Raw genomic sequence first — 12,604 nt, 5'->3', positions numbered from 1 at the left:
GAGCATGGAGCTCTGGCTGCCTTCAGCCTGCTCTGCCCACCTGGCACGATGAGTAGCTCCTGCAAGTGGGTGGAAAGCAGCCGGAGCTGGAGCCAAAGCTCCATGTGCTGGGCAGAGGCTGTGGGACTAAAGCTTCTACCCACCCACCCAGAGCTGCTCAGTGGTGGCAGCAGCAGTTGAAGGCAAGGGAGGCAGAAGAGCACCACCAGCCCCAGCCAACGCAGAGCCTGTGGTGCAGCTGCAGCTGGTGGCTGCTGCACTGGACGGGGACTGGTAGGGGCAGGTGGGCAGAGCAGGCAGAAGGCAGCCAGAGCTCAGCCAGCCACTGCCCATGTCCCCTAGCCTGAACCAAGGGCCCAGCCACTGTGCGTCTGCCCACAGTATTGCCTGTGGGCCAGCCTGGCTCTGGCTGAGCCCCAGCCCCAGCTCCAGCCCTGGGCAGATGGCAAGGCCATGCTGGCCAGCTCTGGCCAGGATCCCCACAGTGTGAGCAGGGGGCAGGGGGAAAAGCTGGGCAAGGGCTGCTTCCCCCCTCCCCCTCCAGACACAGCATGGCTGGGGTCCCTGCTGGCCAGGGTGGGGGGGTTAAACCCATCCACAATCATACTTAGTGGCCTGCCAGAACCTGGCCACCTGCCCCCACCTCAGCTTCCCTCCAGCCTTGTGGCTGCTGAGGAAGGGATGGGAGGGCTCCAGGAACCCACCTTGCTAAGGAGGAGACTACTGGTAGAAAGTCATTTTTATAGATTTTTTCGTTGTACTTGAGATGATTGTTTGGATTGTTCAGGCCTCCAAGGAAAGTGTTGGGTTTTTTAAATCCTTTTTTTTTTTAGGAACAAATATAAACCAAGAAATTGCTTTCACATGTACAGAAGAAACAAAATGCTGACTTAATCAGTAGCATTAGGAGTTGAAATAAAGTATAGGGTTTTAACAAACTGCTTATAAGAGTAAGAATTGTGATGTGTAGTCTCGCACCTGGGAGGATCAGAACATTGTTTATGTTTTTGGAATAAATCTGTGTGTGGTATTCTAGGCTGGCATCCAGTCCTTTGGGCTAGCATTTAAAACAAAATGCCAATATTTGATATGGCATTAGTGATATAGGGATACTTGCTAATTGGGAGAGATGGAAGGAAAGGAAGCAAAAATTCTGATGCTAAGCAAAAATCTGGAGGAAACTGATAAAACCATCATACAAGAGGCTTTTTCTTGTCCCAGAAGATTTGCAGATTGATCTGCATTGATTGAAAGAAAGAGATTACACATAGAAGAATTATAATCCTAATTGAAAATTTAGAGAGAATTTTATTGTTTTTCCTACCTTCTCAAAATTGACTAAATGCCTTGATCTATTTCACGTGAAACTATTGGTGGCCTAATTCCATCTCAGAAATAATATACAAGTTTAATTTATCTGTAACTCTGTACCCAGTGGGTTAGATGTGCCAGAGCGAAATTAGGGGAGAGTCGTTTTGTGATACAGAGTTGCTTTATGATATGGCCAGGACTGTATAGAAGCCTTCTATAAAAAAAACCAAACCAAAACAAAACAAAAAAAGCCCAGCAAGGCGATTTCATTAATGTATTCATTTAATTAATGTATCCAGGCCACGTTGATCTAGATCTCTCTCACCTGACCACTATTGGCCTATTGACATGAGTAGATACCAGGTGACTGACAGAATAACTGTTTGTTTGGGTGCATTGCTTGGAATTATACGTCCTTTGAACCAGGGCCTCTAGAACTGTTTTAGTGTTTGGCTGCTTCCAGCTAGAAATATTTGTTGGTATTATGTCCATTGGAGTTTTAGTCAAGAATCTGACAGAAGATAACTTTGCTGAATTTTAAAGTATTGAAAAGAGCCAGGGGAGGGAAAATTTTGTTTTCATCAGCATGGGTAGCCAGGGCTTCCTTCTATTCCTATTAGGAATTATGGTTGGGGATGATACATCAGCTTTTTCTGACAGGCAGATGACAGATTTAGGAAGAAGCTAATTAGTGATTGCATCTTGCCTACATATTATTTTCAGGTCTTGACAGCTGATGCAAACTTTTCTGATAACATTTTAAGTGATTGAAATATTTGGGTATCTGTTCAGTGTAGCAAGTAGTAGCCTAATACAGTTCAAGTATTAATCCTTTAAAAACTGCTGGATAAAGACTTAATTTCACAAGTAAGGTTGGTAAAGTTTTGTAAAATTGAGCAATTATTTGGTAAAATGGCTTCCATGCAGAGCTGAATACAATGATAAAAATTAAGCCTTGATCACATAGCAGGATATTAAATCAGTCCCTCACAACATCAGTCAGTTTAATTACCATAATCTGTTTTCTGATTCCAATTTTGATAAAATAATATTTAGAAGCTATTTTTGTCATTAAAGGGTATTTAAAATGTGAAAAGTAATAATCTTGCATAGTACATTCATTTTGATGATTTTGAGAGGCTAGTGGGCATTTAATTCTTTTAATAATTCTTTGTTTATATATGCAAGACTATTGACATCCTTCCATTCAGACATAACTGTGGAGACATCCATTCTGTTACTGATGTGAAAGTGATTAAGTTTAACCCTTTTGTTAATGGGGTCTACATTCTAAATATTCTACTTAATGGGAGATTAGACTCCTGTCTTCTAATAGCATTGTTTTTGTCTGGGCCTCCATAACTGCATATGAAGCTTGCTTATGTCTATGGGTATAACACCCCATTTCCTTGTGCATGAAAGTTCTGAACATGCATGTGAAAATCCTGTACTGCCAACATACTATGGCTATTGTTTCTGTGCACAGTTAGTGACGGTCTAAAAAGAATATCTGTATGCTCCCCCAAATTTAGATAGTTATATGCTTACATACATAAATATAACTCATTACTCACTTAATAATTGTTTTAGCATTGAATTGTCTGTGTGCACGTGCAAATTGTATCATTTGTGTTTATTGACTATTACTAAAGGACTGTTTATTTTATATTTCTCCAATATGAACTGCAGGTCTAAAACATGTATTGACTTTCTGGGTAGAGCAGAATAAGAGCAAACCTATTGCCTCATATGTAAAAACATAACATGTGCAGCAATGACTGATTAATTCAACCCTGCTTCATTGAACTTTTTGTTGGTCTTTTGCAGTTTGGGAGGTTTCTTCTTATTTATTTTAGAAAATAAAAAAGTAGACCTTCTGGAAAGAGTGAGGGGACAGAGCTGTAAATTCAGATTGTTAACTTCTCTGAAAGTGTCATTTCAGAAGCCAAAACCTGGATTTAAATTATAGTAGACAATATCGCAAATCAATAACAGCTCTGGGTTTTCTGTCAGGAAGTGAAAAACAGCAACATCTTGCTCCATTAATCCTTATGTTACAGACCTATAATCAAAGCAGAAGGACAACTTTTGGATTGTTTCTCCCTCCTACCAAAACCTGTCATCCTGACTCGAGACGAATCTGTCTCTTTGCCCCTAACAAATTGTTTCTCCTTCGTCCCCAGTTTTTTAAAAGTCGCTGGTCTCCCTTTTTCCAGTATCATTCAGCTGCTTGCTCTGTGTGTGGTTTGGCTAGGACTCTCAACTGGGTTCTGTTCCTAGCTCACTTCACATCTATTTCTCTTCTGCTTTTTGTCTAGATATTTAGGTCAGAGCCTGTATCTTGGTCTGTACAGTGAAGTCCCAATCTACACAACTATAATACAAACCTTTGTCCACACAACAGGTGGTGGGGAGGTAGCTGCACACTTGGGTGGTAGCTGCTGAGAAGGGTTAAATATTTTCAACAGTCACCTAAGTGTACCAGGCATCCAAACAGCATGTGGGTTGTTGGGACCAGTTTTTCACTCCCTATGCTATGCTACTAAAATGTAATACAACTTAAGGTGGTATTCTTGGAGGTGGATGGAGGCAGAGATGCACATATAGTCATCAGAAAGATGGTAACTGCAGATACAGTGCTGTGGAAATGATTACATGTTTAGGAGTTGAGTGACATGGAAAGATAAGGGGAAAACCTTTACAAAGGCATGAAGACATGACAAAAGAGATCTTTCTAATTTAAGTGGTGATGTTAAGTGAAATATAAAGAAGTTCTGACTGTAATTTCAGTGGTTTTGATCCTAGTGACATTATTTCTGTCATTGCCCACTTGTGATTTTCTCCTAGTTGCATTATTTTTGTCATTGCTTGCTCATGATTTTCTCAGTGAGAAAAAAAATTACTATAACAGCAAAGTGCACTGCAGATGGGGTATTTCTGACCTTCTCAGAAACTTCCTGGAAGCAGTATTAGGAAATGTGTTTGGTTTTCACATGCAATTCATGAAATGAGAGTTGCAGCATCAGCCACTTCTCCAGCCAAAAATAAAGGTCACCTAATGACTGGTCACCCAAGTTCCAGTGCTTCAAAATTTAGTAGGATGAGGTATGATCTACTTCCTTCCCCTGTTTTCAACCTTTTGTGAGACAAAGGGCATCTCACACAGCATGTTGCAATTCAAAGAATGTAATGATGCTTTTTTCTCTACTGTTCATTTCTGGGTGTTCTATTAAAAAAAAGAGTACAGTACATCTTGGAATTCATTTTTTAGGCTTCATAATGCCTCAAAGCTTTATTTATTGTACTTCATTTCTTTGAATTATTGACAGTTTTCTCTGTTAAGAGTGTATTATCATTAAACATACTGACTGCAATTAAATAATTCTGATATTCATAACATTGCAACATTACAGGTGCTTTACTGAAAGACACATTCCATGTTCCCAGAGCCTATAACTAGGGGTTTACTGAATTTGAGGTGGCAGGCGGCCAATTTTCGTGGTCAGATCCTGGGGCCAGCTGCCATTTTCATGAGCTGAGCATAGCGCACCCCTCCCCTCCACACCTCTGATTGGTTGAGGGGCCCTGGCAGTCCTATCTCTCCCTGCAGATTGCCATATGACCCAAAACTGTAGTTTCATTACTCTGATTAATCTGAGGGAAGCCATTAATCCACAAGTTATTATGGTTGGACCGATGGCTTCCCCTGACTTAATCAGGATAATTAAGCCATGGTTTTTGGGCCATCCCCAAGTGGTAGGCCCTGCAATTTTGTTGGGCTTAGTGCAACTCCCCCTCTCCATGCACAAAAACCCTAGCAAACAAGGGGGAAAGGCAGAGCAGGTGGGAGGGGGTAGAGAGGAGGAGGTGGGGTGGGGTTCCATGGTTTCGGTAGATCCCTACTTACAATTTAAGGCCTTGGTCATATATGGAGCCATGGAATTGCAAAGTTGTCTGGAAGATATTGTTGAAGAATCATGGCTTATATAAATTATAATGGAATGAGTGATAACTAGGAATGATGGGATACAGTAAAAATTGTGATATAACAAATATAACTGGTCTGATTTGTTTTGGATAAATCATAGGGGAGTGAAAAACTGGTCCCATCAACTCTTGTGCTGTTTGAGGGACCTGACACATCAGTTAACAATACTTACTTCTGATAATTACTTTTGATTATGTTCTTTCATTTTTTTTTCTTTTGCATGTTGGGATGGTGAAGTCTGGCAGGAGGTAGAGGGCAGGATTGGAAGCTTTCTTGCATTAGATATTCCAAAATTCTTACTTTTTTCATCATGAGAGCATAACATATAGAATGTCCTAAAAGATCATCTTTTTCTCCCATTTATGAATGTACTTCACGTCATAGCAGTAATCCCAGCAATTGCTTCTATGTAAGAGTAATACTTAAGACAATACTTGACATATTTCACTTGTGTTGTTGTATTTTACCAAGTGGTAGCAGAAGGAGAGGCAGGATTAAATGACAAGGTAGCATTCAGTAGACCACCTGGTTCCCAAATGACATGAGTTTACACATGAACTAATCAGAGCTCAGGCCCCTTCTACACATTACACTTGAGGCATGATTAACCAGGTAATAATCACACCTGATGTTGTGACTCAGTTACATGTTCAACCAATTCATGGCAAGATAAACAAGCCATAAGCTACAAAGTTATTCCACAAAAAATATGTAATATTTTTTCAGCTTGTTCTAGTCACACCAATACTTGAACATGTGGCCAAGTGCACTCGTGTGGCTGGGAGCCCCATCAACTCAAGGGCTCCCAGCCACACGGGTACACCACTCACTCCCAGCCTTGCTGCTGACAAAGCTTGGAGAGGGGGCAATGTTGTCAGCTACAGAGCTTACAGCAGGGAGAATGTTGCCTCCTCCTCCCCATGAGCCTCCTCGGGTGGGGGTCTCTCAGCACGGGAGAAAGCAGGGGTGGGGTGAGCATCTTTGGCTGAACGGCTTGCAGCAGGGATTCTAGGAAAATATTTTAAATAAATACTGGTTCAGCAGTATTTTCATTTGGCCTTGTCACATGCCTGTCTGCTTTTGCTTGGTGGTTTTCCAAAAGTTAGCTTACCTACTCTGGCTGGGATGTTGATATAGTTTCTGTTTTGAAGCTTTTCCAGGATACTTCTTGTGTCACCTAATTTTGAAGAAAACATTCCTGGGTTTTGTTTGTGGTAAGAAGAATGAGTAAGCTTTAGGTGCTTATGGCTTGACCTTCCCCATGTCATAGGGACATGGTGGTGCTAAGAGCAGCTCAGAAATTCTTTCCCATGGTCATCTCAAAATTCACCTGAACTAAGTTCTCTATTTGTCATCTTCCTGAAACTGTATTTGATACCCAAAGAAAAGAAAGTATATATACTAGTTGTATTTAAAATTTTGCTTATTATGTTGACAGGAGTAAACTATTCAGATAGTTGCTTCATCTGTTTCTGATTTTAGCTGTGCCTTCAAAAGGCCAAGCTACCTCAAAGAACACCATATTTTCTCACATATAACATGCTCCAGAATATAATATGCCCCTTGTTTCTGAAAGGCAACATAAAGAAAAAGCGATCTTTCCTTGTAGTGCCCATAAGTACTACAAGGAAAGAGCAGTGACTAGCAAGCTGAGCTTGCTGCCAGCCTTGTATGCTGGGTGGGGTTTGTTGACTGACCACATGCACTGAGTCCAGGGTTGCACTTTGGGTCCATCCCTGAACTAACCCTGCACACCAGCCCAATCCAAGATGCAGGGCTATATCAACCATCCAGGTCCAAAAATTTGGCAGCAGGGGAGCAGTGGCAGCATTCATTGCCAGGGCTGCCACAGCCACAGCAAGGAATGCTGCCACCGCTTCCCCATCACCAGATTTTGAGACCTGTGAAGAGCCCTGTAAACTGGATGACTTGGCTCTGTGACCCAGGTCCAGCCAGGATGCTGTACTTTGAGCACAACTGTGGTAAGGTAGAACTTCTTACCAGACTTCTCATATATAATGCACACCCCAATTTCCTTCAGCCTGTTTTGGGGGAAAAGATGTATGTTGTATGCAAGAAAATACAGTAATAAAGTAGATAACAATACATTGCTGGTTACCAGCTGACAGGTGTTCCTCTCCCATTGTATATAAAGACTTTGCTGTACTAGAGCTCAGGCAACTTTTTCTTCCTGCTTGAAATATGCTGATATCAGTGGCGAGGTCAGATGCCAAGTACTACAGCCATGGTACAACTGATTCAGCTGAAACACCCCTTTTCTAGCATCCTGTGGGGATGTTGCTTGCTAGTTCACTGCTGTTGTATTTGTGGTTGCACATACTTGAAGGACAAAGAAAAGTCACTTGCCGTATAGTACTGAAATTTATTCAGATGATGATGTTTGTATAGATTCCATGACCTGCCCTTAGTCCCCCTTTTATTGTGACTCTTCCTGTCATAGGCTTTAAACTATATGGGACCTGAAGGAAGGTCACAGCTATCCTATCTTTTGTCCTGATGCAGAAATATTAGATGACACCAGGCTCCTGTGCAACTCCTATGGACACCATTCAGAAAATTCTATTTTGTGCTAGATGCACATCTGCTGTAGGATCCAGGCAGTTAGCAACATCTCAGGGCCACCACTGTAAAGAAAGTAACCATCTTTAGTGCTCTTCTGCTTCTTGATACCACCCCTACTGCAGGAACATTAACGAGCACATCAAAGTTGCTTTACGACTACACGTGGCGAAGAGAGGGAGGGAGAAGAAAGCTTGCATATTAAAGCTATATGATGAATTGGTCAAGGGTCTCATGTCATTGTCTCCATTATTGAGCAGCATTTTGACATAAACCTGTTGGAGGGAGAGGGTGATCTCTCCTTATTTTAGGATTCGACCTGGAGATTTCTTCTGCCAACTGGTTTATCAACTTCTTTATATTCCACTTTTGTATATCCACTATAAATTCATGGAGTTAAAAAGTAGCCAATTCTCCATGACTGACAGATTACTATAAATGTATTGAATTAAGCCATGGGTTATCGACCAGGGCTATGCATACCCCTGGTGGTACTTGAGAAGGCCCTAGGGGTTATGTGTGGGTGGGTGGGGATGGAGTGCCACCACACACCATCCTGCACTGCCGGGCTAGATAGCAGGTGGGGGTAGCTCACACATGGCAGCTGTTGCTGCTCTGTGTTTGGTCACACCTGCCCTCCCTGCTTGACATCTGGCTGCATGTCATCCCCTGCTATGCATTTGGCCACCAGGGTACACTGATCCAAAAATGTTGAAAGCCCCTGAATTAAGCTAAACTATTTTTAAAAGAAGATTGCTTTTTCTGAGCATAATAGAGTGGGGTTTTTTATGCCATATTTCAAATTCTCAGCCTCTTTGCAATGAATGCACTTTTAGTTCCTTTTAAGAGGTGCTACTAGGAACACAGTGTAGTTGTATTAAGTCTGACCTTGATGCAAGATCTCTCTTAAAATTCTGCCAGAAATTTGGAAGCAGATCCAGTGACTGTGCTAGCTCTGTAGCACAGGTAATGCCCTCATTTCGCTTTCTTTTTCATCTCTGATATCTTGCCAAATCTCTCTAGTTGTTTCTAGGTGCAATTCTGTTCCAGCTGTATTCCAAAAAAGATCTCTTGTTTTTCTCTATTACGTGTTAGTAGTTCTTTCTTTTCCTGAATGTTTCCAATACTGAAACTTTCTTTTGGAAAATGCTTTTATATAAAACGATAACTATCCTCTCCAAAAACGTAAGTGTCAAAGAATGTACAATATCAGAGCAAAAAAAAAATGTGGCATCTATTGGTTGTTAGAGTGAGTTGTAGTCTGTGCTATTTATTGCTGCGAGTAAAAAGAACAGCATGTCGTTATAGTTTTTGTCTTTATGTTGAATCCACTCATTCTGTGACTTTTATTTTAGAAGTCTTTTGCATGTAGATGCTATTTTAGCAGCCTTCAAAACCTAAGTACACTGCTCTTTAAGTAGTGCTATTGATGAAGTAGCACTTGTCATTCTAGAGAGGGAGTTCAAAAGCAACAGTAATAGGAGAAAGTCCTACTTTGTCTTTCAATGAAACTTGTATCCCTAAATCCATCAGGTATTTTTTGAAAATCTCATCCTGCTCAATATGATTGCATTATCCTTAGATTCTTGTGGAAGAAATAGGTGGAAAAAAGATCCAGATCATACATTTTCTTATGGCTTAATAACTATCGTTAAGAAAGTATTCTTTACTGTGAATATGTATAATAGCTTTCCTCCTCACAAAAAATACATTATTTGAATTTTGTAGCAATAGACTTAAATTAGACTCTTAAATGCAGGCACTCTGGAGAAAGATAGGAGAAATAAAAACTCCAGCATATTAATTACATTTATTTAAAACACTTTCCTAGAGCCTACAATGCTGCAAGTTCTCGTACCCTTTTGGGAGCTAGATTCATAGGCTGTTCAGTGAGGGAAAAGTTATGATTACAGGATCCTTATCAGTAAGACCGGGAGCCTTAAAGTTCTGAGGAGAAATTTGGTAGAAACATGTGGTTATTAGAAATAAGGTTGAAAGTTTCATCTTTGCAAGGGTCATGAAGCTCTAGAAAAAGGCTGCATTGCTGGAGGCCAAACAGACTAACTTCTTTTGGATATACATAGATATATACAGCTTCAACTGACTCCAGTGAGAGTTGTATTTATAATTAAGTGCAAAATTTGGTTCATATTACATGCAATGAAATACCATTGTCACCCACTTCTAAATAATCCTATTCTCTCTGTTTTGGAGAACATTTTTAAATTCAGTGCTAATTTTAAAACTTGAAACACTTACTTTCCTTGGGTCAGTTAGAAAAAAATCCTTTTCAGTTTGTGTGGAATTGTGTATGAAAAGATAGCTTCCTGAATTACGGACAGTCCTCAGACTTACAACACAATTGGCTCCTGAAAACCACGTCTCAAGTCAAAAACGCTCTAACATGGAACCGATTTTTCCCATTGGAAACAATGTTATAAATGAGGGATTGGTTCCCGAACCAAGGCCTGATACCCTCTTTTCACCAAAAATAACCCAGAATTTTGTACTCAAATCAATTACAGATGAGTAATATAGCTACATCAATATATTTATATTGTAAATAGCAATCATATTGATTTGGAAGGACTTCTTTAAGGTGACTTTGCTCGACTTTTTAAAAGGCTCTTGGTTGGACTTTTTGAAGAGTTCTTGCCTGGAGTCTTCTCAGGATTCTTGCCTGCAAGTTTTTCTGGAGTCTTATCTGCTTTCTTAAAGAAAGTTTCCAAGGAAATTTGGACAGATGTTCTCCAGGGAGATGGGCGATGCAGCGGACTTGTTTGCTGGTGTGGCATTGGATCAAGCATTGTAAAGTCAAGACTGACGTCAGAAAGTTGAAACCAGCTGTCTAAATTTCTAAAGGTTGTGAGTGTGAAAGGATGCAACTCGAAATGTTGTAAGTTGAGGACTGCCTGTACCCAACTAGTTGTGTCAGTGTTCCATACCAGTAGTTGCAAAGCATCAATTTATTTAATTTGTGTATGTGATTTTTGACAGCTTCCATGCAAAAAAGCATTGCAGATCATGATTACAGTAAAGGGAATTACCAATCTAAAATATGTTTTCTCTTGGTTTTGCAAATACCTTAAAGCTCCATTGCCTGTGCTGTTGGGCAGTTCTTACTGCTCTCTGTTGCTTTGAGCAGTTCTTATAGTTTAAATTGGTATAAAATCAAAATGGAATGTGTTCCTAGACTCTAACTTGGTATATCTGTCCAAGAAGAGGATTTGTCCTGCTGGGTTAGAATCAAAACCCAAAACTTTCCAGTGATGTCTCAAAATGGATTTTAAATTCTAGTGGCTGTTGCCAGCTAATTGCTCTTGAAACAGTGCAGCAAGGATACAAGGTTGGACAGTATATTTTATCCTAGTTGGATATATTCTTTGCTTAGGGAAGGCGGACTTGTGAGTGGTCAAGAACTGTAAAATGGGCATGTAACTTGCACTCAGATTATTGCAGTTCCTTGAGAGGTCTAGTAGTCATTCATGATGCATGTCTACTATACATAGGTTTCCTCTTTTCTTTAACCATATGTATATTTGATTCTTTGTCTCTGACTTATTTGTTAAGTAGTATTTTGTCATAGCAAAGTGGCTGCTATTTACCTGCTAAGTAGTCTTCAACAATGCCCTGTCAACATCAGTGTTAACTCTGAAACATGCTCTGGCTTAGTTGTCTATTACACTTTTTTTGGTTTTTCCCCTCTGTATATAAAAGCTATAAAATTAAGCCCCGCTATTTTACCATCAGTGCTGGAAAGCAAATTTCTGTCTCTTAACTTATAAAGTTGTTATCATAGTCTACTTGAACAGCATAAAATATTGTGGGTGCTCCTAGTGCTGTGTATGAAACTTGCTTTGAATCTCCATATTTCTAATCATACTCAGTTTAAGTGTCTTGTAAATTTGAAGCTTATGTCTTCAACTTTTGGAAGGCAAATATTTAATTTTTCTTTCTTGAGTTCAGTGTTATTGTGAAAGTAGATGGTCTTTGTATTACAGGAGGTAATATGTGGAACGTTTTGAAAGCAGGGAAAAGAGGTTTCTTTACCATTTTTCAGGCTTCCTTATTAGATCTCCTGCCTTGAAAAGTTTGCATGCCTGCTCTTGCTGCTCATGGTTTTCCCAAGCAGTTCTAAACTGCTGTCCTCAGTAGTATCAATTAAGTAACTATAGATATATTATTTTGTTTGGCAAAGTAAAAGAAGCAGCAAGAGCACCAGTGCTGACTGTTAGATTCAGGAAGTCTGAAATGCATCTGTTTACCCTGGGTTCACATTTTAAAGGATATCCTCAGACCTAAATGGTCTAGAAAACCTTTTTTTAAATACAAATTTAAATTCTGCAGATATTGATGGGTTAAGCAGCTGTTCTCTCTGAAGCAAGCTTTTGACCTATTTTAATGAGGGAGCAAGTGGATTATTTTTCTAGGCCTGTGTTTGGTATTCCATTAAGAAAAACCTCCTTTTCTCTTTTTTCCCCCCCATTCCCAACTTGGTAATTTACACTAAATCTGCTTCTTAAAAATCTGTTTTCCTCTGAAGTATAAAAGTCTAATAGCATGCCTTTTTAAAATGGTGTGACTAATTGAAATTTCATATCTCTTTCAGTAATAGCCAGTTTTCGAGGAACAGTCCCACATGGATTGTTGTTGGAGATTGGAGATACAGTTCAAATCCTGGAGAAATGTGATGGTGAGTATATAAGTTAAAACTGATTTTAATGA

General features: G+C 39.9%; 1 protein-coding gene across 2 annotated transcripts in view; it reads left to right on the top strand.

Annotated features, from left to right (window-relative positions):
• DOCK4 (dedicator of cytokinesis 4) overlaps nucleotides 1-12,604 on the top strand; it is a 405,358-nt gene that overhangs the window by 126,386 nt on the left and 266,368 nt on the right. For both annotated transcript variants that reach the window (XM_019543391.1, XM_019543390.1), the window contains exon 2: nucleotides 12,489-12,572. In XM_019543391.1, coding sequence (XP_019398936.1) covers nucleotides 12,489-12,572 — 84 coding nt within the window. The remainder of the gene's footprint in view (nucleotides 1-12,488; nucleotides 12,573-12,604) is intronic.

This window comes from Crocodylus porosus, unplaced genomic scaffold (assembly GCF_001723895.1).
Source record: "Crocodylus porosus isolate Cpor-Errol unplaced genomic scaffold, CroPor_comp1, whole genome shotgun sequence".
NCBI lineage: Eukaryota > Metazoa > Chordata > Crocodylia > Crocodylidae > Crocodylus > Crocodylus porosus.
The sequence above is the reverse complement of the archived record's forward strand: the minus strand, read 5'-3'. Positions and strand labels throughout refer to the sequence as shown.